Source organism: Lithobates pipiens, unplaced genomic scaffold, assembly GCF_037356315.1.
Source record: "Lithobates pipiens isolate NorthernLeopardFrog02 unplaced genomic scaffold, aLitPip1_a1.2 Scaffold_19, whole genome shotgun sequence".
Lineage (NCBI taxonomy): Eukaryota > Metazoa > Chordata > Amphibia > Anura > Ranidae > Lithobates > Lithobates pipiens.
Genome location: NW_027507764.1, coordinates 588,660,258 through 588,687,871, shown reverse-complemented (window position 1 = coordinate 588,687,871; position 27,614 = coordinate 588,660,258). Strand labels below are relative to the sequence as shown.

General features: G+C 46.0%; 1 protein-coding gene across 2 annotated transcripts in view; it reads right to left on the bottom strand.

Moving 5' to 3' along the window:
• Window positions 1-27,614, bottom strand: part of LOC143997752 (tubulin delta chain-like) — a 43,814-nt gene that overhangs the window by 5,018 nt on the left and 11,182 nt on the right. The window contains exons 3-10 of one of the 2 annotated variants that reach the window (XM_077493546.1): window positions 25,932-26,049; window positions 19,313-19,408; window positions 16,234-16,295; window positions 15,626-15,763; window positions 10,092-10,233; window positions 7,814-7,999; window positions 7,140-7,235; window positions 5,912-5,987 (exon numbers count right to left, since the gene is read on the bottom strand). In XM_077493546.1, the coding sequence (XP_077349672.1) occupies window positions 5,912-5,987; window positions 7,140-7,235; window positions 7,814-7,999; window positions 10,092-10,233; window positions 15,626-15,763; window positions 16,234-16,295; window positions 19,313-19,408; window positions 25,932-26,026 (891 nt within the window). In that variant the 5' untranslated portion in view covers window positions 26,027-26,049. The remainder of the gene's footprint in view (window positions 1-5,911; window positions 5,988-7,139; window positions 7,236-7,813; window positions 8,000-10,091; window positions 10,234-15,625; window positions 15,764-16,233; window positions 16,296-19,312; window positions 19,409-25,931; window positions 26,050-27,614) is intronic. The other variant, XM_077493547.1, reaches the window with a different exon arrangement.

Here is a 27,614-nt window from a genome sequence, read left to right as displayed (position 1 = left end):
TTCCTGGCACTTTTTGTTCAGTATTTTTTGCTAGAAAATTACTTGGAACCCCCCAAACATTTTTTTTTTTTTTTTTTTTATATAGCAGAGGCCCTAGAGAATAAAATGGCAATTTTTATTTTTTCTAATTAAAAAATAAAGATGTTTATGTCACCCATACAGGAAGTACCTCAGTTTTGTAGCAAAGCAATGTACAGTGCCTTGCGAAAGTATTCGGCCCCCTTGAACTTTTCAACCTTTTGCCACATTTCAGGCTTCAAACATAAAGATATAAAATTTAAATTTTTTGTGAAGAATCACCAACAAGTGGGACACAATTGGGAAGTGGAACAAAATCTATTGGATAATTGAAACTTTTTTAGCAAATAAAAAAACTGAAAAGTGGGGCGTGCAAAATTATTTTACTTTCAGTGCAGCAAACTCACTCCAGAAGTTCAGCGAGGATCTCTGAATGATCCAATGTTGTCCTAAATGACTGATGGTGATAAATAGAATCCACCTGTGTGTAATCAAGTCTCTGTATAAATGCACCTGCTCTGTGATAGTCTCAGGGTTCTGTTGAAAGCGCAGAGAGCATCATGAAGACCAAGGAACACACCAGGCAGGTCCGTAATACTGTTGTGGAGAAGTTTAAAGCCGGATTTGGATACAAAAAGATTTCCCAAGCTTTAAACATCCCAAGGAGCACTGTGCAAGCGATCATTTTGAAATGGAAGGAGTATCAGACCACTGCAAATCTACCAAGACCTGGCCGTCCCTCTAAACTTTCAGCTCAGACAAGGAGAAGACTGATCAGAGATGCAGCCAAGAGGCCCATGATCACTCTGGATGAACTGCAGAGAACTACAGCTGAGGTGGGAGAGTCTGTCCATAGGACAACAATCAGTCGTACACTGCACAAATCTGGCCTTTATGGAAGAGTGGCAAGAAGAAAGCCATTTCTCAAAGATATCCATAAAAAGTCTCGTCTAAAGTTTGCCACAAGCCACCTGGGAGACACACCAAACATGTGGAAGAAGGTGCTCTGGTCAGATGAAACCAAAATCAAACTTTATGCCCACAATGCAAAACGATATGTTTGGCGTAAAAGCAACACAGCTCATCACCCTCAACACACCATCCCCACTGTCACACATGGTGGTGGCAGCATCATGGTTTGGGCCTGCTTTTCTTCAGCAGGGACAGGGAAGATGGTTAAAATTGAGGGGAAGATGGATGCAGCCAAATACAGGACCATTCTGGATGAAAACCTGTTGGAGTCTGCAAAAGACCTGAAACTGGGACGGAGATTTATCTTCCAACAAGACAATGATCCCAAACATACAGCAAAATCTACAAAGGAATGGTTCACAAATAAACGTATCTAGGTGTTAGAATGGCCAAGTCAAAGTCCAGACCTGAATCCAATCGAGAATCTGTGGAAAGAGCTGAAAACTGCTGTTCACAAACGCTCTCCATCCAACCTCACTGAGCTCGAGCTGTTTTGCAAGGAAGAATGGGCAAGAATTTCAGTCTCTCGATGTGCAAAACTGATAGAGACACCCCAAGAGACTTGCAGCTGTAATCGCAGCAAAAGGTGGCTCTACAAAGTATTAACGCAAGGGGGCCGAATCATTTTGCACGCCCCACTTTTCATTTTTTTATTAGTTAAAAAAAGTTTTAAAAATCCAATAGATTTCGTTCCACTTCACAATTGTGTCCCACTTGTTGGTGATTCTTCACAAAAAATAAACATTTTATATCTTTATGTTTGAAGCCTGAAATGTGGCAAAAGGTTGAAAAGTTCAAGGGGGCCGAATACTTTCGCAAGGCACTGTATATCCCAGCAAGAGGGGAGGGACCTCTGCGTCCCGTGATGTACTCCAAGAAAATCCTACATTTTCTTTATGGTACATCACGGGACACAGAGCAGCCATAGTAATTACTATGTGGGATGTCCCAAAGCAATGCCCTTGAGGGGAGGGAGACACTATTACAGAAACTGCCACCAAAGAAGGGCCTACTCTGTTATTTGTAATACGCAAAGGCCAAAAGGCAGTATTTTCTACGTCATTTACATCGACCTGGCAAAACCCTGTAGATGTATAACCAAAAGACCAAATAGTGGTCTTGTACACCTGGGCCACTGACATCCGATGATGGACGGCCCAAGATACTCCCACACCTGGTAGAGAATCTCTCCCCAGAAAAATATATAAATGAGTTTTTTGCCATTTAAAATCATAGGCATCATTGATAAACTGGCAAATCCACTGCTAAATATTCAACCTGGATGCCGCCTGCCCTTCTTGGGCTCTTCTGGCAGCACAAACCAGGATTCTTGACTCGTGACGACAACTCAAGTAGACTCTGAGCGTCTGAACTACCTCTAGAGTAAGTAGCGATCTTTCTCCTGCCGACTGTGGATTAGGAGAAAAAAGGCAAGACACTCTCCTGATTCAAGTGAATGACTATCCATGACGAAACATGTAGGGCATGGTTACACACTGACGCCATTACGCTATTACGCCCCATGTGATCCTGGTACACGGGTATTCGCTTTGTCTTTTAAGCTTACCGGCTACTTTTAAAATGTGTTTTTTTGCGGCGGATGTTTGTTCCCCGCCTGTTTGATTTGGAGCAATAAAGGCTTTTTATTTACTCTATTACGAGGGGTGCAACTGATCGTCACCGATCCGTGATCTGAACGGGTCACCCTGCTCGGATCGGCACATGCCGCGATCCGCAGTCTCGGCCTTAGGAAAGGCCGTGGCTTCGGCCTAGCACCGAAGCGGCGGCCATCTTTCTACACCCAGGCCGTTTACAATGCGATCGCTCCGATGGAGCGATCACTTGTAAACGAACCGGCGTCATGTCATGGCGCTGGTTCCTCTCTGCCCTCTCTGTAATAATCTGTACAGTGGAGGGGAGAGATCGGAAGTAAGTAGCCATCCCTCCATACCCTGCCAATACTCTGCCAATACCCTGCCATATCCAGCCGTACCCAGCCATGCTCAGCCAATATTACAGTGGGGGAGATTGTGGATATTACAGTGGGGACTATATGGTGGTGGAATTTTCACAGGTTTTTGCAAATTTAATTATTATTTGCTGATCCGAAAAATGATCCGATCCATGACTCTGATCCGAGGAACGATCCGATCCGTGAGTTTTTTTGATCCGTTGCACCCCTATTACACTATTGGAGTTATTCCATTTTTTTTTTTTACACTGACGGTCTTCCCGACCAATGGGTGACACTTTTAGAATGGAATCCCGGGTCCTGCCCGTCTTGGAACATCACAGAGGTTTGAGGCTACGGAGTCATAGGAGATCCAACTGTCCCTACAGAGGGCTGTATCTGCCTGCGGATAAGACATTGCTCTTTAGGGGGGGTCCACCGCCTCTGGTAAGAGCATCAACATACTATTTGGGACTCAGCTCTTATTGGGGATCTCCTCTTCACCCTCTCTCCCCCTCTTTCCCTTTTCGGTGAAGGTGGATGAATTTTGGACATTTTGCTTTCCTCATTGGGCTTGTCTCCTTCCATCAGTTGTTTTTGATCTGTGTATGGGCTAAATTTTTACATCCCATCAGCGTTCCGATTGATCCGATGTATGGGCTCAATTCACTTTTCTTTTCATATGTATTTTTATTTATTTTTTTATCACTTTTTCCAATGTCATTTTTCTTTTGAGTGTTTATACTACAAGCGCAAAATTTTTATTACTTAAAAACTAGAAACCACTTTAACCACTTCAGCCCCGGGACCATTTTGCTGGCCAAAGACCAGAGCACTTTTAGCGATTCGGCACTGCGTCACTTTAACTGACAATTGCGCGGTCGTGGCGACGTGGCTCCCAAGCAAAATTGACGTCCTTTTTTTTTTTTTCTCACAAATGGAGCTTTCTTTTGCTGGTATTTGATCACCCCCTGCGGTTTTTATTTTTTGCGCTATAAACAAAAAAAGCAACAATTTTGAAAAAAAAAATGCATTATTTTTAACTTTTTGCTATAATAAATAAAAAATATGTAAAAGCGCTCTGGTCTTTGGCCAACAAAATGGTCCGGGGTGGTTAACCTACCAGGTTTCTGCCGGCTAAAAGATGGAGCAAACCACCCCCAGAGACTGCACCGAGCCTTACCGGACTGAGATACTCTGAAAACCCAGCAGCCTCAGATGCTTCCCTCACCCCCCCCCGGTGGGGAATAGCGCACAGCATCTGGTCTCCTATCTGTATACTAACCAGGCTTCATCCTGCTGAGGCTTCAATCAACTGAGATCAGGCATGAGCAAGCTCCATGGACACCCGGCAAATGCCAAACACCACAGTGGCTCAGATGCACCCGAAAACCACTGCCCATCGGTGGGATGTGGGCACCTGCCGGCTCCCTTCCCCCGGCTGACTCTCTTTTCTGGAACCGTTTAACCGGTATAACAGGTAACCTAATAAACAGGCCTCCAAGCACGCGGGCCTAAAACAATGTTGGTTTAGCTCTATGCCATCCCTTAGGTATGCAAACATGCAGGTATACCAGTGTTCTTGCCATTCATGCAGTCATGTATGCAGTACAGGGTCAATACGCTCCTACGCATGTAACCCTAAAGGCAAACCCCCCCCCCCCCCCCGGCAGATAGGCCCATATGCATGTAGTCCTATGCAAATCAGCACATAGTCCCAAATAGTCCCAGAAATAGAAGTACATATGTATAATAAACATAGGTATGCAACACAAATGAAAACACGGCAGCATGTGGTTAAGTAATATACTTCTATGGAAAAGTCGTTTATTGAAGCGAGTGCTCAATGTAAATGTGCGAATTCCCCCCCCCCCCTCCCCTCCCGCTGCCTCTAAAAATGATCCAGCGGCTAAAATCAGCCTCTTGGATCGCTTTTATGAGAAAGAATTGGCGGCTGAAAATAAATAAATAAAATAAATAATAATAAAAAAAAAAAAGAAAAAAAAAAGACGGATGGGGATGCGGGCGAATCGGATGCAAACAGACAGGCTGGTACGTTTCCATCCAACAGCCCATAGAGGAGAGCAGGCTGTGTCTGTGTTCAGCGGACTCGGAACCGTCATCTGCCTGCTTTCTCAACAGAGAGATTCCCCGCTGAGCGGGCGGACTTTGAAAGTGGGCCATAGTTGTGCCTGTTTATCTGCAGTCTTCTCTTCTCTACATCCAAAGTAGTGAATTTATAAAGCTTGTCTGAGCTGTCAGAAAAAAAAGGAAGGAAGGAGAAAAAGGAAGGAAGGAAGGAAGGAAGGAAGGAAGGAAGGAGAAAAAGGAAGGAAGGAGAAAAAAGGAAGGAAGGAAGGAAGGAAGGAGAAAAAAGGAAGGAAGGAAGGAAGGAAGGAGAAAAAAGGAAGGAAGGAAGGAAGGAAGGAGAAAAAGGAAGGAAGGAAGGAAGGAAGGAAGGAAGGAGAAAAAGGAAGGAAGGAAGGAAGGAGAAAAAGGAAGGAAGGAAGGAAGGAGAAAAAGGAAGGAAGGAAGGAAGGAGAAAAAGGAAGGAAGGAAGGAAGGAAGGAAGGAAGGAAGGAAGGAGAAAAAGGAAGGAAGGAAGGAAGGAGAAAAGAAAGAAAGAAAGAAAGAAAGAAAGAAAGAAAGAAAGAAAGAAAGAAAGGAGGGAGGAGGGAGGAGGGAGGAGGGAGGAGGAGGAGGAAAAGGAGGAAAAAAGGGAAGAGGAGGAGGAAGAAAGGAAGGAAGGAAGAAAGAAAGAACGACCACTCTGCAGAAAGCTCTGAGAGCTGATTGGAGGGAAGAGACAACCCCCTCCACACTGAGCATGCAGGAACAGAGCTGAGGCTGTCAATCACGGGCTGTGTGCTGGAGCTCCCTTCTCGGTCACCTTTTATTTCTTGGTCATGAAAAGGGGGGGGAGGGGGGCTTACTAGTAGGACTTCTCACTCACAGTTGGTGAAAGGATACAAGCTGACCCTGAGGATTTGCTCGAGGGACGGTCTGCACCACTGAGGAGGTCACCTGATCCCAGAATGCCGTTCCCCTGCCGAGATATAAAATTTGTCAGGACAACAAAAATTAACAAAAGTACAACCTTCATGGCTCAGGGATGACACAAATCATGTAAATCCTGGTGCCTGTGCAGCTTTTGGCTGTGTCCACAAATATCTGCCCCCTGCTGCAGCCTGTCACCTTGTTACAATGCTGCAGTCTGATTGCTGGGGGGAGGGGAGACTGAGGAAATGCTTCTATCACTACAAAAAGTTACAAATGTTGCCGTCTGATCACCAGGGAAGAGACTGAGGAATTGCTTCTCCCTGCCTGCAGCAGACTGACGACATCATCTCAGCCCAGGCAAAGTCACTGAATGGAGGCCCCCCAGCTGCTGTGGAACTACATGTCCCATGAGGGTTTGCAAGACTGACAGTTATAACAATGACTAGCAGAGGAATGAGGGACTTGTAGTTCTGCAATGGCTGCAGGGTCGCAGTTGCTCACCCCCACCTTAGAATAAAAAACAAAAAGAAGAAGATTCTTCTAGAGCAGTAATCTCCAAACTGCGGCCCTTTACTTGCCTTTATCTGACCCTTAAGGCACTGTTCTCTTCACTGATATAAGTCACTATTCCTCCCATTGACACCAATGATGGGACACTATTCCCCCCACTGATACCAATGATGGGGCACTATTCCTCCCACTGACACCAATGATGGGGCACTATTCTTCCCACTGACACCAATGATGGGGCACTATTCTTCCCACTGACACCAATGATGGGCCACTATTCCTCCCACTGACACCAATGTTGGGCCACTATTCCTCCCACTGACACCAATGATGGGGCGCTATTGCTCCCACTGACAACAATGATGGGGCACTATTGCTCCCACTGACAACAATGATGGGGCACTATTGCTCCCACTGACAACAATGATGGGGCACTATTGCTCCCACTGACAACAATGATGGGGCACTATTGCTCCCACTGACAACAATACTGGGGCACTATTCCTCCCACTGACACAGTAACCTGGCCCTTTGTTTAGAAAGGCCCTTGTCCTACAGTAAGAATCCATACTGAGATGTACTAAGAGGACCTGTCATGGTGCAAGGTGTAGCTCTGGCCCTGCCAGACACAGCGAGTTAAGGAATCGATAGGATGATCCTCCCGCATGAGAGAAGGAAGCAGCCTTACCTCCTGCAGACCTGAGCCGTATGCAGAAACTTCATGCTGGGCATTGGACACAGGGAACGGATCAGCTCCCAGGGCTCCAGCCCCATACTGACCATGCTACAAGACAACCAACAATACTCATCAGGAGACAAAGTACATTTTATGTGCTGCCATTTTAACACATAAGCAGGTCAATGGCTTAAATTACTCTAACTGGCTTCTAAAACAAAATTTTTTAATTCACATTTGAGCGATTCCTATGGATTAGAGCTGTGTCTCCATCCACTGTGTGCATCAATAGAAACACACAACCCCATAACCTAGACAAGGCAATCCTCTGCTACGCCCTCCTGCTTTGTCTAAACTTTCAGACTGGCGAAAGACTGCCTTTGTCCACCTTTTCCTGCGAAGACCAGAAGTTCAGGGAAGCAGCACTAAGACATCAGAAGCCAGCAGTTGTCAACTGCAAGTGGTGGGGGTAAGAATTTTAGCAAATAGTTTACCTAGGAATGTTTATTTTATTGTACTCAATATGTTAAGCTAAAAAAACAAAACAAACAAAAAAAAACCACTGAGGGTTAAATACTACTTTGAAAGATTTTGGTAAGAAATATAATGTTCAAATGAAACAATCAGAGGACACCATCCCACATTTGTACACAGAAGTGAGCAGAAAGAGCACTGATAAGAGTTACCTCCTTGTCTTCAGGGAATACACGGGATAGAGAAGGCCGGCTAGACAAGAAGCAATGTGAGCATTCATCGCAGTGAGGGAGACTACTGGCTGAAGACCGGAGGAAGAGAAGGTTTTTTTTTCAGCTGTGGAAGCTGCCCTCTTCATCACATCGTCATTGGAGAAGAGTAGGACCCCATCGCAGTACCTATAAAACAAGCATATGTTTTCACTTAGATGTAGAATGGGACCCCATTGCAGTACCTATAAAACAAGCACATGTTTTCACTTAGATGTAGAATGGGACCCCATTGCAGTACCTATAAAACAAGCACATGTTTTCACTTAGATGTAGAATAGGACCCCATTGCAGTACCTATAAAACAAGCACATGTTTTCACTTAGATGTAGAATGGGACCCCATTGCAGTACCTATAAAACAAGCACATGTTTTTACTTAGATGTAGAATGGGACCCCATTGCAGTATCTGATAAAACAATGACACGTCTGCACTGAGATGTAGAATAGGACCCCATTGCAGTATCCGATAAAACAGGGGTGTCCAAACTTTTTTCAAAGAGGGCCAGATTTGATTTAGTGAACATGCTTGAGGGCCGACCATTTTGCCTGACATTCTTTAAACCATTAAAATTCGGTCTAAGTGTGTTCGTCCAAGCACTAATACACGGCCCAACAAGAATTCTCTTGCCTTTGTGCTGTGTGTGGTGAAGAAATGAGCTTGGGTGTGTTATTTGGTTATACCATATTTATTCGACTTATACTACGCACCTTTTAATTTTAAAAAGGAAGTTCAGGAAAAAAAATAAAATCTTACATTTTAAATGACGAACTGTGAAGCAAAATAAGGGTCAGTACCCATCAATGCAGCCTAAACAGTGCCCATCTGCAGCCCCCACCGTATTGCCATGAATGCAGCCCCCACTGTATTGCCATGAATGCAGCCCCCAACGTATTGCCATGAATGCAGCCCCCCAACGTATTGCCATGAATGCAGCCCCCCAACGTATTGTCATGAATGCAGCCCGATTCATGTCCCTCTGCAGCCTTGGAGGAGACAGGGAGGGGGGCGGGATGAGCACTAACAGACATACAGGAGAAACTCCTGTTTTCAATCAACGGCCTCTTTAATTGAAAGTCCCGCCTTACTCCTGTATCCACGGCACTCATCCGGTCCTCTCCATGGCAGCCAGCATATCTATCTTTTGTGGCCCCCGACGCTTGGGATTCGTTGAGGACCGCAAAAGATATATATGTCAACATTACCAGGCGGGCCATCCAAAATCAGAACGCGGGCCGGACTTTGGACATGCCTGCGATAAAACAAGGACACGTCTTCACTTAGATGTAGAATAGGACCCCCATTGCAGCCCCCGAAAAAACAAGGACACGTCTTCACTTAGATGTAGAATAGGACCCCATTGCAGCCCCCGATAAAACAAGGACACGTCTTCACTTAGATGTAGAATAGGACCCCATTGCAGCCCCCGATAAAACAAGGACACGTCTTCACTTAGATGTAGAATAGGACCCCATTGCAGCCCCCGATAAAACAAGGAAACGTCTTCACTTAGATGTAGAATAGGACCCCATTGCAGCACCTGATAAAACAATGACACATCTTAATTTAGATCTGAAGTGTAAAAATTTTCTAATATAAATGTGCACCACTGCAGGAGCTGAAGCCAGACTGTGGGCTCAATTTTTCTTATAATGCCCCCACCCCATGCAGTACTGCTTCTATAGCACAAGACGTCCTCAGTCTTCCCAAGCTGAATGGCACCAAGGGCCCCCAACCCAAAACACTGAGCCTTCCCTTGATGGGAAGTCACCGCAGCACCCTTTATTTTTCTGAGTACTAATGCAGACAGCAGTCAGTGATGCTCTCTGCACCAGTACCTGAATGTGACCAGGTATCAGCCTCTTGCCATCCTTTGTACAGCAGAGCTCAGACTAGGAAAGGGAAAAGGGAGAAGCAGCACAATGAGCCTGTCAAGTGTACTGCTGACATGCTGATAGGAGAAGAGAGCAGAGTGACACAGAGACAGGCTCATCGGTTTGTTGCTTCTCCTTTCACAGTCCAGTCACAGGTAAAACAGCTTCCATATATGAGTTTTATCTGCGTTAATTGCTTGCCTGGAATTCAGCTTCAAAAAGGAAAAACAAAAAGGCAATTCGTCATTGTCAGTGGGAAGTTCCTCTTGGCAATCAGGCAGCTTGACTCTGGGTTTAAAGCACCAGAAAATCATTATATCCAGTAACAGAAGGACCCTCAGCTCACCTCTGCAGGTAGGACAGGCAGAGCAGGGAGTTGTAATGTTGTAACGGGGTGTCGCCGGTCTCGTGGGGTGCCGCAGTTACGCTCAGTAAGTGACCCGCCGGATAGCAGTCTCTGATCTCCTGACACAGATGGGAACCCAGACCTGATGGAGCGAACGCATTAAAAAATATAACCAACACCCACAAAAGGACACAAATTATTTTTCAAGAATGTCCATTTAGAAAGAAAACACCAATACAAAAAAAAAAAAAAAAAAAAGATAAAAAAAACACACAGAAGATACAGAAGACGCCATTGATATTACTTATACGCTTCCATTACATCCTACAAGCAGCTAAAATTTTCTGTAAGGCCTCGTTTACACTTGCTTCACAATGTGGCCTTGGACAAGCTTTAACCACCTCAGCCCCGGAAGGATTTGCCCCCTTAATAACCAGGCCCTTTTTTTTGCAATACAGCACTGCGTCACTTTAACTGACAATTGCGCGGTCGTGCGACGTTGTACCCAAACAAAATTGACGTCCTTTTTACCCACACATAGAGCATTGCAGTTTTTATTTATTGTGCTATAAAAAACAAAAAAAGACCAACAATTTAAAAAAAAAAAAAAAAAAATTATATATATATATATATAAAAAGTTCAAGGGGGCCGAATACTTTCGCAAGGCACTGTAAACTGATGAATAAATGAGATATGTGATATAGCTCTAATAAAAAAAAAAAAAAAAAAAAATTATTTATATACACATATTTTTTTTTTTGTTACTCTCCGCTGTAATACATATCCAAAAAATAAATATAATAATTATATATATATATATATATATATATATATAATTATTATATTTATTTTTTGGATATGTATTACAGCGGAGAGTAAAAAAAAAAAAAAAAATATATATATATATATATATATATATATATATATATATATATATATATATATATATATATATATATATATATAATATATATATATAGATATATATATTTTATTACAGCTATATCACATATCTCATTTATTCATCAGTTAACTGTAGGCCAATATATATTCTTCTACATCATTTTGGTTAAAACAAAATCGCAATAGGCGTATATTGATTGGTTTGCACAAAAGTTATCACATCTACAAACTACGGGATAAATTTAGGGACTTTTTACATTTTTTTTATTGTTTTTACTGGCAGTGGCGTTGATCTGCGATTTTTAGCCATCCTTCCTGCACAAACCGACGTACAGCTATGTCGATTCACGACGCAGGAGAGCCAAGCTGCAGAAGTAAATCTGCGCGAGCTGGTCGGCTAGTGGTTAAAGCGCTCTCAATGCCAATCAAAGCTCCTGTCACTAAATAAAATGGTCACCTCAGAGTCCTGGTCACACTTTGTGTTCGGTTCGCTTCCAAAAATTATCCCCCGTGTCACTTTCTTGGCGCTTCAAAGCGTCTCCAAAGCCTCCATAGAAGTCTATGACAACGATCGCTAACCGCACCTGCAGCTTTTGAGGGGCTTTTATTTAGCGTTGGCAGGTATGAGAGATCCCAGGATGCACTAGGAAATGTGTATATAGTCTGGGAGTGTCTGGTGCAGACGTCACATCTGGTGTGCAGCCGGAAGGTATGCGGTGTCCGGACCGGAGCGGAGCAACTAGCAGATTGCACCATGTGGGGTGCAACATGGGAACCCTCTAGAGCACTGATGGCGAACCTTGGCACCCCAGATGTTTTGGAACTACATTTCCCATGATGCTCCACTACACTGCAGAGTGGATGAGCATCATGGGAAATGTAGTTCCAAAACATCTGGGGTGCCAAGGTTCGCCATCACTGCTCTAGAGGAAGGTGAGCGGGGACCGGAGAGAGATGACTGAGTGGCAGATTATCAACAGAGATGGAGGACCGGAGCAGGAGAAACTAGTAAGGTCATATGTGCTGTGCAGCATGCAAGCAGTATAGCGGGAGGTAGTTAGGGACCAGACAGAAAAAGAGGGTCAGAAAACCAGAGGATCAGCAGAGCTGGGGGTTACTACTGAGCAAGGGGAAATCGGCAGAGCTGGGGGTTACTACTGAGCACGGGGAAATCGGCAGAGCTGGGGGTTACTACTGAGCAAGGGGAAATCGGCAGAGCTGGGGGTTACTACTGAGCAAGGGGAAATCGGCAGAGCTGGGGGTTACTACTGAGCAAGGGGAAATCGGCAGAGCTGGGGGTTACTACTGAGCAAGGGGAAATCGGCAGAGCTGGGGGTTACTACTGAGCAAGGGGAAATCGGCAGAGCTGGGGGTTACTACTGAGCAAGGGGAAATCGGCAGAGCTGGGGGTTACTACTGAGCAAGGGGAAATCGGCAGAGCTGGGGGTTACTACTGAGCAAGGGGAAATCGGCAGAGCTGAGGGTTACTACTGAGCAAGGGGAAATCGGCAGAGCTGGGGGTTACTACTGAGCAAGGGGAAATCGGCAGAGCTGGGGGTTACTACTGAGCAAGGGGAAATCGGCAGAGCTGGGGGTTACTACTGAGCAAGGGGAAATCGGCAGAGCTGGGGGTTACTACTGAGCAAGGGGAAAATCGGCAGAGCTGGGGGTTACTACTGAGCAAGGGGAAATCGGCAGAGCTGGGGGTTACTACTGAGCAAGGGGAAATCGGCAGAGCTGAGGGTTACTACTGAGCAAGGGGAAATCGGCAGAGCTGGGGGTTACTACTGAGCAAGGGGAAAATCGGCAGAGCTGGGGGTTACTACTGAGCAAGGGGAAATCGGCAGAGCTGGGGGTTACTACTGAGCAAGGGGAAATCGGCAGAGCTGGGGGTTACTACTGAGCAAGGGGAAATCGGCAGAGCTGGGGGTTACTACTGAGCAAGGGGAAATCGGCAGAGCTGGGGGTTACTACTGAGCAAGGGGAAAATCGGCAGAGCTGGGGGTTACTACTGAGCAAGGGGAAATCGGCAGAGCTGGGGGTTACTACTGAGCAAGGGGAAATCGGCAGAGCTGGGGGTTACTACTGAGCAAGGGGAATCGGCAGAGCTGGGGGTTACTACTGAGCAAGGGGAATCGGCAGAGCTGGGGGTTACTACTGAGCAGGGGATTGGCAGAGCTGGGGGTTACTACAGAGCCAAAGATCAGAAAATCTGGGGGTCCTACTGAGTGGGGCATCTACACAGCTGGGGGTACAACTGAGCAGGGGGATCTGCTCAACGAGAGTACCAATGCTGAACAGGGGTACTAAAGAGATGGGAATCTGCTGAGTGGGTGTTTCTGAGTGAGGGATCAGCAAAGCTGGGGGTTACTACAAAGACAGAGTTGAGCAAAGCTGGGGGTCCTACTGAGTGGGGCATCAACACAACTGGGGGTACTACTGAGCAGGGGATCTCCTGAACGAATGAGGTCATCCTAAAGCTGGTGGAATCCATTAGAGAGAAAGCTGGAGGTGGAGGTCTCCTCAAGGTGGTTGGCGATAAATCAACAGCAGGATAGCTATGCAGAATAGTCACCGGTCCCATGTATGGCTTCCTCGCTGTGCCTGGTGGCTGATATTCTGCTAAGGTTTCCATCAGCAACACAACAATCACTTCTCAGCCTTTTGGCTAAGATCAGGTGTAGCACATCTGTAATAATCAGTTTCCAGGAAGAAGTTTAATTTCCTCCCGGATTTGGTTCTCCAGGCTTGTCCTCTGTAGTTAGGACGCTCCATGAGTGCTAACACCTTTCTGGTAGGGATGGGACTGCACTTGGCAGGTAGGGCTGGGAGGTGCAAGCAGCTCCCTGTGTTGTGCCCTCTTGGGGTGGAGTCATGCATACTACAGGAGATGGTCAGAGACTGCAGACATAGTACAGGAGATGGTCAGAGACTGCAGACATAGTACAGGAGATGGTCAGAGACTGCAGACATAGTACAGGAGATGGTCAGAGACTGCAGACATAGTACAGGAGATGGTCAGACTGCAGACATAGTACAGGAGATGGTCAGAGACTGCAGACATAGTACAGGAGAGGGTCAGAGACTGCAGACATAGTACAGGAGAGGGTCAGAGACTGCAGACATAGTACAGGAGAGGGTCAGAGACTGCAGACGTAATACAGGAGAGGGTCAGAGACTGCAGACGTAATACAGGAGAGGGTCAGAGACTGCAGACGTAATACAGGAGAGGGTCAGAGACTGCAGACGTAATACAGGAGAGGGTCAGAGACTGCAGACGTAATACAGGAGAGGGTCAGAGACTGCAGACGTAATACAGGAGAGGGTCAGAGACTGCAGACGTAGTACAGGAGATGGTCAGAGACTGCATACGTAGTACAGGAGATGGTCAGAGACTGCAGACATGGTAGAGGAGATGGTCAGAGACTGCAGACATAACACAGGAGAGGGTCAGAGACTGCATACATAATACAGGAGAGGGTCAGAGACTGCAGACATAATACAAGAGATGGTCAGAGACTGCAGACATAATACAGGAGATGATCAGAGACTGCAGACATAATACAGGAGATGATCAGAGACTGCAGACATAATACAGGAGATGGTCAGAGACTGCAGACATAATACAGGAGATGATCAGAGACTGCAGACATAATACAGGAGATGATCAGAGACTGCAGACATAATACAGTAGAGGGTCAGAGACTGCAGACATAGTACAGGAGATGATCAGAGACTGCAGACATAATACAGGAGATGATCAGAGACTGCAGACATAATACAGGAGATGATCAGAGACTGCAGACATAATACAGGAGATGATCAGAGACTGCAGACATAATACAGGAGATGATCAGAGACTGCAGACATAATACAGGAGATGGTCAGAGACTGCAGACATAATACAGGAGATGGTCAGAGACTGCAGGCATAATACAGTAGAGGGTCAGAGACTGCAGACATAATACAGGAGATGGTCAGAGACTGCAGACATAATACAGGAGATGGTCAGAGACTGCAGGCATAATACAGGAGAGCGTCAGAGACTGCAGACATAGTACAGGAGATGGTCAGAGACTGCAGACATAATACAGGAGATGGTCAGAGACTGCAGACATAATACAGGAGATGATCAGAGACTGCAGACATAATACAGGAGATGATCAGAGACTGCAGACATAATACAGGAGATGATCAGAGACTGCAGACATAATACAGGAGATGGTCAGAGACTGCAGACATAATACAGGAGATGATCAGAGACTGCAGACATAATACAGGAGATGATCAGAGACTGCAGACATAATACAGGAGATGGTCAGAGACTGCAGACATAGTACAGGAGATGGTCAGAGACTGCAGACATATTACAGGAGATGGTCAGAGACTGCAGACATAATACAGGAGATGGTCAGAGACTGCAGACATAGTACAAGAGAGGGTCAGAGACTGCAGACATATTACAGGAGATGGTCAGAGACTGCAGACATAATACAGGAGATGGTCAGAGACTGCAGACATAGTACAAGAGAGGGTCAGAGACTGCAGACATAGTACAAGAGAGGGTCAGAGACTGCAGACATATTACAGGAGATGGTCAGAGACTAGAACAGAAGGTTGGTGTATGTACCGGATCCAGTGCCGCCACACAGGCTGTGCAGGATCACCGTGCCGCTGTAGCAGTCTCTCCTCTCCACCTCTCTGCGGAAACTCTCCATGGTCCGCTCCAGAAGGCTCCGATCTGTCCCCATTCCTGTGTCCCGGTACCCTAGAGCGGGGGAAGAAGAATGGAGAGTCAAATAAACAGATTGGCCTGGTGTAATATGAAGTATTCCACTGCACCCAATACCGGACCAGCTTTCATAACGCCCTGTCTCTCTCCACGCCGATCCGCAGGTGCCAGCGGACATCCATTGGCCGGCAGCAGCCGCTGATCGGCTTCTGCTGGAACTAATCACCAGCAGAAGTGGTGCACCCCCCCTACCTGGAAGAGTAAATATATATATATATATACATACATACATACACATACATATACATACACACGCGATTCTGCACAGAACAGTCGCCCTGTAGCAGTATATCTATTTAGGTTTTAACATTCAAACTGATAAAAAAATAAATTATAATAAATAAAAAAATAAAAATATTATAATTATAATAAAAAAAACAAAAAAAAAAACACCAAAACAGTAAAATGTGTCCCTTTGTATGTTGGGAGCCGCCCCCTCCTCTTACCATAGGCCCAGTTATTTCCTCTTCCTCTCTGCCCAACAATGATATTGGTGTCTCTGAAGTATCTGAGGAGGAACAAAACCATCTATTATTAGTACAATGTGTGCGACTGACACCCCCAATATAAACACCCCCACCCCCCCAGACACATTGTACATCCACTTTTAGGCTGGCATTACATCACATGCGATTCGTGCAGTAATTCTGTACAGCTCAAAATCGCACCTTAAAAAAAAGCAATTTTTTTTTTTTTTTTAGCTGCACTGGAATCAGTTTGCACCAGGTGCTCATACCGTCCGATTCTGGCAACCTCACCTCCTTTTGGGGTGTCGTTAACTTTTAACTCCTTCGTGACCATGCCATAGCTGAACGCTGCCTACAGCGCGACCGCACTTTGCCACTATGACGTCCTCCCGTGCTCGCGCTGCCTGCGCGCCCCCTGACAGATCGGGGTAATGAGCCAATCATGGCGGCTCTTTACCATGTGATCAGCTGTGTTCAATCATAGGGGATCACAATGAAAACAGGATTTGCTGGTTATCAGCCATCCTCCTCTCACAGCGACAGGATGCGGGGAGAGGAGAGCCGAAAAACCTCCAAATCCACACAAGGGACATCTACACCGACAATCAAGGCACTGCTCATCAGTGTCCCGATCAACAGTGCAGCCCCAACAGTGCCCACCAGTGCTGCCTAGCAGTGCCCATTAGTGAAGCCTTATCAGTGCCACCTCATCAGTGGCCATCAGTGCTGCATATCAGTTCCATCAGTGTCATCCAGAGGCAGAACTAGAACCTTCAGGGCCCCTATACAAGAAACATGACGGCCCTAGGGATCAGTGGCGGTGGTGAGGATAGGGATGACATCAGTGGCACGTCATGGGGTAGGGATAACATCGGAGGCAGTGGCGGGGATAGGGACGACATCGGAGACAGTGGCGGGGATAGGGACGACATCGGAGACAGTGGCGGGGATAGGGACGACATCGGGGGTGGTGGCGGGGATAGGGACGACATCGGGGGGCATTGGCGGGGATAGAGACGACATCGGGGGGCAGTGGCGGGGATAGGGACGACATCGGGGGGCATTGGCGGGGATAGAGACGACATCGGGGGGCAGTGGCGGGGATAGGGACGACATCGGGGGGCAGTGGCGGGGATAGGGACGACATCGGGGGGCAGTGGCGGGGATAGGGACTGCCTCTGATGTCATCCTTATCCCCACCACTACCACTGATGTCATCCCTATCCCCATCACCACTGTCTGATTGGGGGGGGGGGAAAATCAGTCAGAAGCAGTGGTGGAAGGATGGGATCAGTGACACATTGGCACTCACCTGCCCTCAGTGTCAGTCGCTTCCCCTCCTCTTTGCTCAGTGTTTCTCTACCTGTGTGCCTCCACTGAAGCTTCTGATGTGGGGGTCTCCACACAGAGCGGAGAGCTCCTCTGTCTTCACCCTACTGGCTGTCAGCTGACTTTCTCTTTCAGTTTACCCCCCCCCCCCCCCCCCCCCGAAATGGCATCTGACTGGACTCGGCAGCAATCGGAGGAGGGGATAGGCAGGAAGTGAAGGCGAGTGCTCAGTGTATCTCCCAACCCAATGCCTCTAAAACTAGAAGTGGCGGGTGGGCAGCCACAGTGGCAGAACATGCAGGGCCCCCACATAGTGGCGGAACTCCAGGTCTCAATCACAAGCGCGACTGCTACGACCCTGATAGTTCCGCCACTGGTGCCGCCTTCTCAGCGCCCAGTGCCGCCTATTAGTGCCCATTAGTGCAGCCTATCAGTGAAGGAGAAAAATACACTTTAATTAATTTTAATGCACACAATCACAATATATACCCCAATTTTCTTTGGTAAAATATAAAAAGGATGATGTTACACCAAGTAAATAGATACCCAACCTGAGGGGACCCCGCCAGAATTTGGCCAAAAATGACCTTCATGACGAAGTCCCTGTTGGGACGAAACGCGTTGGAGTAGGTATGGCAGTGGAATTTGCAGCCTGTTTGTACCTGGAGACTGCAGGGAGGATAGATCCCAGGAAGTATGAACACACGGCCGCCAATAGACAGTGTGAAATTGTAAAGTAAGATTAGTGAAATTCAACAGCATCAAAAAAATCCAGTCAGTGACTATGCTAGGCTGGGATGATGTCATCATTTTACTACAGGTAGGAGGAGGAAGCATTTCCTCAGTCTCCCCTCCCCCTGTGATCAGACTGTACATTGTAACTTTGTGGATATTGGAGAGTTAAACCTACTGAGTTTCTTCTGCTCCTTGAGAACTCAATTGGTCGGACCCCCTGTGCTGAGTCCCCAGGTCTGTAGACCCGCTGTGCCCATTATGAGGAGTTCCCAGGTCTGTACACCCTCTGTGCCCATTATGAGGGGTTCCCACCATCCCTGTGCTGAGTTCCTGGGTCTGTACACCTGCTGTGCCCATTATGAGGGGTTCCCACCATCCCTGTGCTGAGTTCTGGGGTCTGTACACCCGCTGTGCCCATTATGAAGGGTTCTCACCATCCCTGTGCCGAGTTCCCGGGTCTGTACACCCGCTGTGCCCATTATGAAGGGTTCTCACCATCCCTGTGCTGAGTTCCCGGGTCTGTACACCCGCTGTGCCCATTATGAGGGGTTCTCACCATCCCTGTGCCGAGTTCCCAGGTCTGTACACCCGCTGTGCCCATTATGAAGGGTTCCCACCATCCCCGTGCTGAGTTCCCGTGTCTGTAAACCCGCTGTGCCCGTTATGAGGGGTTCCCATATTATAAATAATCAAACAGGAGGGGCTAGAACACACAAAAGGTGGGTGGGGGCACCCAAAACTCCCAGGAGGAGTCTCCATGACATAGAAGGTGGGGCTGACTCCACCCACCACACTCCACCGATTCTATATATATATATATATATATATATATATATTCCTTTTGGGCAGATTTGAGAATTTGAGAATTACAAATCATCCGATATTTGCAATGGTGCAAATATTTCTGCAACAACCAATGTTCACAAGCTTGTCCTAAATAGATTGCAAGCTCCTAGAATATATTTGCAGCCCTGGGACTGCTGCAGTCGCTCACCCTTTCTTCACCTGCTGCCGCAACCTCCGAATGACTTTTGTTTCGCTGTCAACGCAGATCGCATTAATCGACCCGTCCCGCGAGAAATACGGATATCTGAGGAAAAGGAAGGCAAGCGTCACTTCTCTAATCATGCAATGCATCCCTGGTACCCAACATGTGGCCCTTTGCTATAGGATGTGCTGGGCCCTTGAACCTCAGCAGTCTGTATTGGGAACACCGATGTCCGGAAATTGAACACCCCCCCCCCCCCCCCCGCCAACGTATTTAACCACTTAAGGACCAGGCCTATTTTTCAGACTTGGTGTTCACAAGTTAAAATTATTATTATTATTTTTTTTGCTAGAAAATTAAATAAAACCCTCAAACATTATGTATATATTTTTATCAGACACACACTAAAGAATAAAATGGCGGTCGTTGCAATACTTTATGTCACACCGTATGTGCGCAGCTGTCTTTCAAACTGATTTTTTGGGGGAAAAAAAAATACACACTTTTTTTTTAACAAAAAAATTATATATAAGACAACAGTAAAGTTAGCCCAATTTTTGTCTATATTGTGAAAGATAACGTTACGCTGAGTAAATTGATACCCAACATGTCATGCTTCAAAATCGTGGAATGGCGACAAACTTTGACCCTTAAAAATTTCCATAGGCATAGTTACATAGTTAGTAAGGTTGAATAAAGACACCAGTCCATCCAGTTCAACCTGAGCGAGTGTCTACAATTGTCCCTATCCCTGTACATTGCACACTCCCCCTACACCCTCAAAGAGCCCACAATCCAAGGTCCCCATTCATATACTAGGGCCAATTTAGACAGAAGCCAATTAACCTACCAGCATGTCTTTGGAGTGTGGGAGGAAACCGGAGTACCCGGAGGAAACCCACACAGGCGCAGGGGGGGGGAACATGCAAACTCCAGGCAGGTAGTGTCGTGGTTGGGAATCTAACCAACGACCCTTTTTACTGCTAGGCGAGCGTGCTAACCACTACACCACTGCGCCCCCCTTGGGCGACGTTTAAAAATTTCTACAGCTTACCAGTTTTGAGTTACAGTGGAGGTCTTCTGCTAGTGTTATTTCTCTCGCTCTAACGATCATCGCGGCGATACCTCACATGTGTGGATTGAGCACCGTTATCATATGCGGAGGCAACTTACGTATGCGTTCGCTTCTGCGTGCAAATTCGGCGGGACAGGGCGCTTTAATTTTTTTTGTTATTTTACTTTATTTTATTTTTTTTTAACACGGTCCTTTTATCAAAAAATGTTTGCGCCATGTTGATTAAGTAATACAAGTAATGCATCCCTTGTAATAGAAAAAAAGCACGACAGGACCTCATTAACCACTTGCCGTCCGCCCATAGGCAAATGACGGCCGCAAAGTGGTTGCAAAATCCTGACTGGACGTCATAGGACGTCCTCAGGATTTTGAGCCGCTGCGCGCCGCCGAGGGCGCACATCGTGGCGATAGTTGTTTTTGTATAAAAAACAAACAAAAAAAATTAAATAAAAAAAAAAAAAAAAAAAAAAAACACACAAATCCAATAATTTTTTATTTGAAATGAAATTTCTTTATTAACTTAAAAGGGGTTGTAAAGGTAAATGTTTTTTCACCTTAATGCATTCTATGCATTAAGGTGAAAAAACATCTCACACTGCCTGCGCCCCCAGTCCCCCCGTTTTACTTACCTGACCCCCTCGAAAATCCCGCGCTCACCCCCGCCGTCCTCTTCGCCGCTCAGCCTGGCCGCTGATTGGCTGGAGTGGATGGATTGAAAGCAGCGCAGCCATTGGCTCGCGCTGCTGTCAATCACATCCAATGACGCAGCGCGCCGGGGGGGCGGGGCCTTGTGATACAGCGAGCGGCTATAGCCGCCGGCTGTATCACGGGAGCGCGCCCGCAGTGCTTCTCACCAATGCGAGGGAGCTCGCATTAACGTGAGAAGCACCTGCGGGAGGAAGCAGAGACAGCCGCCGAGGGACCCCAGAAGAGCAGGTTCGGGGCCACTCTGTGAAAAACGAGCTGCACAGTGGAGGTAAGTATAACATGTTTGTTATTTTAAAAAAATAAAAATTTTTACTTTACAACCCCTTTAACTAAGGCCAATGTGTATTCTGCTACATATTTAAAAAAAAAAAAAAAAATAAAAAAAAAAAAAGATATATTGATTGGTTTGCGCAAAAGTTATAGCGTCTACAAATTATGGGATATACAGTAGGTAAAAAATACATATTGAACGCGCCACCCTTTTTCTAGGTAAATATATTGGTACCACAAAACATGAAATGTTTCCCCACATGGTCGGTAATAACCCATCCAATCCATACATAGAAAGACACCAAAACAAATACGTTCGCAATGAAGTTCTGCGTGAGGCTCGATTCACACTAGCGCGTTTTTTGATGCATTTTGCAGAAACGCAAGGACATTTTTTAACATGGGTTCCTATGGAACATGTTCATATCAATGCATTTTTGTGCCTCTGCGTTTTTGGAAAGGGTCGGGGACTTTTTTTCCATGCAAAATGCAACGTTTTGCAAGTAATAGAAGGTCAATGGACCTGCATCAAAAACGCAAGTACCGCGTTTTTGCCGCCGTTTTGCGTTTTTTTTTTTTCACTGTATATATCTGGTTGCTAAGCAACCAGTGTAAAAAATAAAAAAAATAATAATAATTTACGCAGAACGCTGCAAAAACGCGTGTCCAAAAACACAGCAAGCACCGCAAAAAGCACTGCAAAAACGCTCAAAAGCAACATGCATAGATGTGAATCGAACCTAATAAAATGGAAGGACACCGGGAAAAAAGTATTGAACCCGCTCACTGAAGTGTATTCAATACTTTGTACGAAATCCTTAGTTGGTGATGACGGCTCCAAGACGCCGCCTCCTGTATGGAGAAACGAGTCGCATGCGTTGCTCAGGTGTGATTTTGGCCCCATTCTTCCACACAAATAGTCTTCACATCTTGAAGGCTCCATGGACCTCTTCTATGAACTCTGATCTTTTTAGTTCTTTCCATAGATTTTCTATTGGATTCAAGTCAGGCGATTGGCTGGGCCGTTCTACCAGCTTTATTTTCTCTTTGAAACCAATGGAGAGTTTCCTTGGCTTTGTGTGTTTTGGGATGATTGTCCTCCCTGAGATGTCCTCCCTGAGATGTCCTCCCTGAGATGTCCTCCCTGAGATGTCCTCCCTGAGATGTCCTCCCTGAGATGTCCTCCCTGAGATGTCCTCCCTGAGATGTCCTCCTGGGATGTCCTCCTGGGATGTCCTCCTGGGATGTCCTCCTGGGATGTCCTCCTGAGATGTCCTCCTGAGATGTCCTCCCTGAGATGTCCTCCCTGAGATGTCCTCCCTGAGATGTCCTCCCTGAGATGTCCTCCCTGAGATGTCCTCCCTGAGATGTCCTCCTGAGATGTCCTCCTGAGATGTCCTCCTGAGATGTCCTCCTGAGATGTCCTCCCTGAGATGTCCTCCCTGAGATGTCCTCCCTGAGATGTCCTCCCTGAGATGTCCTCCTGAGATGTCCTCCTGAGACGTCCGCACCTCGTTCCATCTTCATCACCCTGGTAGATGGCAGAATTCATCCTTCCTTCAACGATATGAAGTTTCGCAGTCCCGTATGCTGAAAGACACAGCCCCGTCCACACCATGATGTTCCCACCTCCAAACCTCACTGTTGGTATGGGGGGGGGGGGGGTGTTTTTGGGATGACACAACCTCCAAACATGGTGTGTATTAGGGCCTCCAAAGAGTTCAGTTTCAGTCTCCTCTGACCAGACTATATCCTCCCCGTATTTCACAGGATTGTCTAAATGTCGTGCAGCAAACTTTAACCGAGCTTCACCACGCTTCTTCTTCAGCAATGGAGTGTTGCGTGGTGAGCGTGTACACAGGCCATGACGGGGGGAGTGCATTACTTATCGTGTACCTGCTAATTCCAGGTCTTTCTGAAGCTCCCCACAAGTGGTCCTTGGCTCTTGGACAACTCTTCTGATAATTCTTCTCGCTCCTCTGTCAGAAATCTTGCGAGGAGCAGCTGGTCCTGGCATTTTATGGTGAAATTATGTTATTTCCACTTCTGCATTATGGCCCCTACAGCGCTCACTGGACCATCCAGAAGTTTATAAATCTTTTTGTAACCAATGTCAGTGGTATGTTTTGAGGCAATAAGGCTGTGAAGGTCTCGAGAGAGCTCTTTAATTCACCCATCATGAGCTGTTTCTTGTGTTATTTTGTCCTTTTTAATGAATTTTGATACGGAGAGCACTAAGATGTTGTCATCTTATGTTTTGTATACATATATTACGGAACTGTGCTGATATATGGGATTTGAGATTGATCACACTCCAGGAGCACCTGCATATGAATGCTGATGTCTTTGACTAACCCCTGGTGGGGATATGCTCTTCTGACCTGTCTGACTTATTAGGGGTCCATTGCTTAAGGTGAGAGTCCATCTTATCTATTGGTGGAAGGGATCACATCATCACTTTGCTTTGCTGGAAGGAGACAACCTGCACTTGCGGACTCTTGATGTTTACCTCATTTATTCTGCATTCTTTTTTTATTTATATTTTTTGTGTATTATGTTTTATTATCTGCGCTGTACTGGTGTATTTTAGTTTTCATTGTAGGATTTGGTATTTTGACCTACTGTATTCTAGCTGCAGTATTTAATTAGGGTTTTTTATTTTATTTATTTATCTTTTATTTTATATGTTCAGCGCTGGTTGATTTGGTTTTTCAGTTTCTTGTGTGACACCTTGGTAATGAGACACCTTTTTATAGGACATCAGGTGAGACTGAACCAGCTGAGATTAAATTTGCATTGACAAGGGGCAGTATAGCTTTCTAATTACTGATAGACTTCAGCTGGTGTCTTGGCTTTCCATGCCTAAAGCCCCCATACACACTATCAGATTATCTGCTGAGTTTTTCCTTCAGATTTACTAAAACCATGTAGTAGAAGGGCCTGCCTGATTGCATACACATTGAAACTCCTAAGGTTTGTCCTCATATTATATGGTTTTGGTAAATCTGAAGGAAAAACTCAGCAGATAATCTGATAGTGTGTATGGGGCTTTATTTGCACCTCCCTTTCTTCATGTGTTCAATACGTTTTCCCTGTGTCCTTCCATTTTATTAGACCCCTTTCACACTGGGGCGCCTTTTGCAGACGATACAGCGCTAAAAATAGCGGCCTGAAACAGCCGTTGCTTTGTTTTCAACGTGAAAGCCCCGAAGGCTTTCACTCTGGAGCGGTCCTTTTATGGTGAAATGATGTTCTTTCAACTTCTGCATTATGGCCCCCTACAGCGCTCACTGGAACATCCAGAAGTTTATAAATCTTTCTGTAACCAATGCCAGCGGTATGTTTTGCGGCAATAAGGCTGTGAAGGTCTCGAGAGAGCTCTTTAAAATTCACCCATCATGAGATGTTTCTTGTGTGACACCTTGGTAATGAGACACCTTTTTATAGGCTTTGACACTGGAGCGGTGCGCTGGCCCTTTTATGGTGAAATTATGTTCTTTCAACTTCTGCATTATGGCCCCTACAGCGCTCACTGGAACATCCAGAAGTTTATAAATCTTTCTGTAACCAATGCCAGCGGTATGTTTTGCGGCAATAAGGCTGTGAAGGTCTCGAGAGAGCTCTTTAAATTCACCCATCATGAGATGTTTCTTGTGTGACACCTTGGTAATGAGACACCTTTTTATAGGCTTTCACACTGGCAGGATGGTTAAAAAAAATAAAAAATAAAATAAAAAAAGTCCTGCCAGCCGCATGTTTGGAGCGGTGAAGGAGAGGTGTGTATAGCACTCCTGCCCATTGAAATAAATGGGCAGTGCGGCTTCTTTTTTTTTTTTAACCCTTTTTTGGCCGCTAGCGGGGGATTAAAAATGCCCAGCTAGCGGCCGAATACCCCTGCAAATACAACGGTAAAGTGCCGCTAAAAATAGCTGTGCTTTACCATCAACCGACCCACCGCAGCAGTGTGAAAGGGGCCTTACACAGAACTTCATTTGTGAACGGATTTGTTTTGGCGTCTTTGTATGTATGGATTGCACGGGTTATTACCGACATGTGGGGGGAACATTTCATGTCAATATCACCTTTACCAATAGATTTACCTAGAAAAATGGTGACGTGTTCAATACTTATTTCACCCGCTGATCTCATATAATATATGTACATATACACACACTGTGTGTGTGTGTGTGTGTGTGTGTGTGTGTGTGTGTGTGTGTGTATATATATATAATGTGTGTGTAAAATACATATATATATATATATATATATATATATATTATAGTGTGTGTGATATATCTATAAATATATATATTTTACACACACATTATATATATATATATATATATATATATATATATATATATATATATATATATATACACATATACACACACACACACACACACACACATATATACAATATACACATATATCACACACACACACACACACACACACACACACACATATATACATATATACAATATACACATATATCACACACACACACACACGCTGAGCTGGTTAAACTGGGAGGTGCGGTGTCGGATTAGGTCCGTTATCTTTTCTTACCTCTCGGTGTCGGCGACGCTGTTGGCGAGAATCTGCCACCACTCCTGGCCGATCTGGTTGCCGCACTGCCCAACCTGAAGCCAGATAAAAGACATTTTCCACCGTACGAATGAAGAACCTGCAGAGATGAGAGTTGGACGGGTGAAGATTTGGCCGCCTGTCCCATTTTTTTGAGGTCAGCACACTCCATCATACTCCAGTATATTTTTTCTGATTTTTGCAAACAAACACTTATGAAAATCTTAAGGTTTGAGAAACAACCAATCACACATTTTCTCTAATAAGCAACCACCATACACCATACACGTTTGGGTGAGCACTGCTGAGCCAATCTCTTGCAAGCTTCTCTCTTACCGGTTTGTGTCTCTGCCCCTCCCACAAAAAGGTCTCCCAGCTGACCCCCCCCCCCCCCCACCCCCTCAACCTGAGGGCCATGTCAGGTGTCATTGGTGAAGAGGACAGGATGCTAAATGAGAACTCTCACCCGCTCCTATGGAAAATCGCTCATTCACTTGCTGAGTGACACCATAGGTCCAGGTAACCAGCTCATTCACTTGCCGAGTTACACCATAGGTCCAGGAAACCAGCTCATTCACTTGCCGAGTTACACCATAGGTCCAGGTAACCCGCTCATTCACTTGCCGAGTTACACCATAGGTCCAGGTAACCAGCTCATTCACTTGCCGAGTTACACCATAGGTCCATGTAACCCACTCATTTACTTGCTGAGTGACACCATAGGTCCAGGTAACCCGCTCATTCACTTGCCGAGTGACACCATAGGTCCAGGTAACCCGCTCATTCACTTGCCGAGTGACACCATAGGTCCAGGAAACCCGCTCATTCACTTGCCGAGTGACACCATAGGTCCAGGAAACCCGCTCATTCACTTGCCGAGTGACACCATAGGTCCAGGAAACCCGCTCATTCACTTGCCGAGTGACACCATAGGTCCAGGATCCCCGCTCATTCACTTGCCGAGTGACACCATAGGTCCAGGTAACACGCTCATTCACTTGCTGAGTGACACCATAGGTCCAGGTAACACACTCATTCACTTGCCGAGTGACACCATAGGTCCAGGTAAGTGACCTCTCTGTTGCTGGAGAGTTGCTGCCACTGACAGGATCATTAAAATGTGCCACCGCCCTTAGAGAGAGCCCATCATCTGGTAATTATTATAATGACTGCAGGATTTGGGCATTACTGGGAGTTGTGGTGGGGGCGATCCCACCACCGGACACCACGGACAAAGCCATAAATGACGAGATCCCACCCCAATCTGATGAATTTTCTGTTAACGTCTATCATCGGATAACAAAGTCCTCCTGCTATAAGCCGGGTTCACTTTTGAGTGATGCGGCAGCACCTGCGTTGCTGCATTTTAAATTTTGCATGTTATAGTGCGTTAAGGTAGAGCAGCCGGATCGTTTGATCACCAGAGAAATGCACAACCCCCCCCCTTTTTTTTTTTTAAGTCGCGCTGCAGCAAAACGCAAGCTTTTTTGTTACCATGTGCTTTGTAGTGCGATTTCTCTCACGCAATTCAGCGAGGTGCATCGGGGTGCCGTCGTTGACAGTTAGTGCCACCCAGTGGCGGCTGGTGGGTTCTCCGTTTGGGAAGGGGGGGCAAACAAGCAACACCCACCCCACCCTGGTGGTGTGGCACTGACAGCACCAACT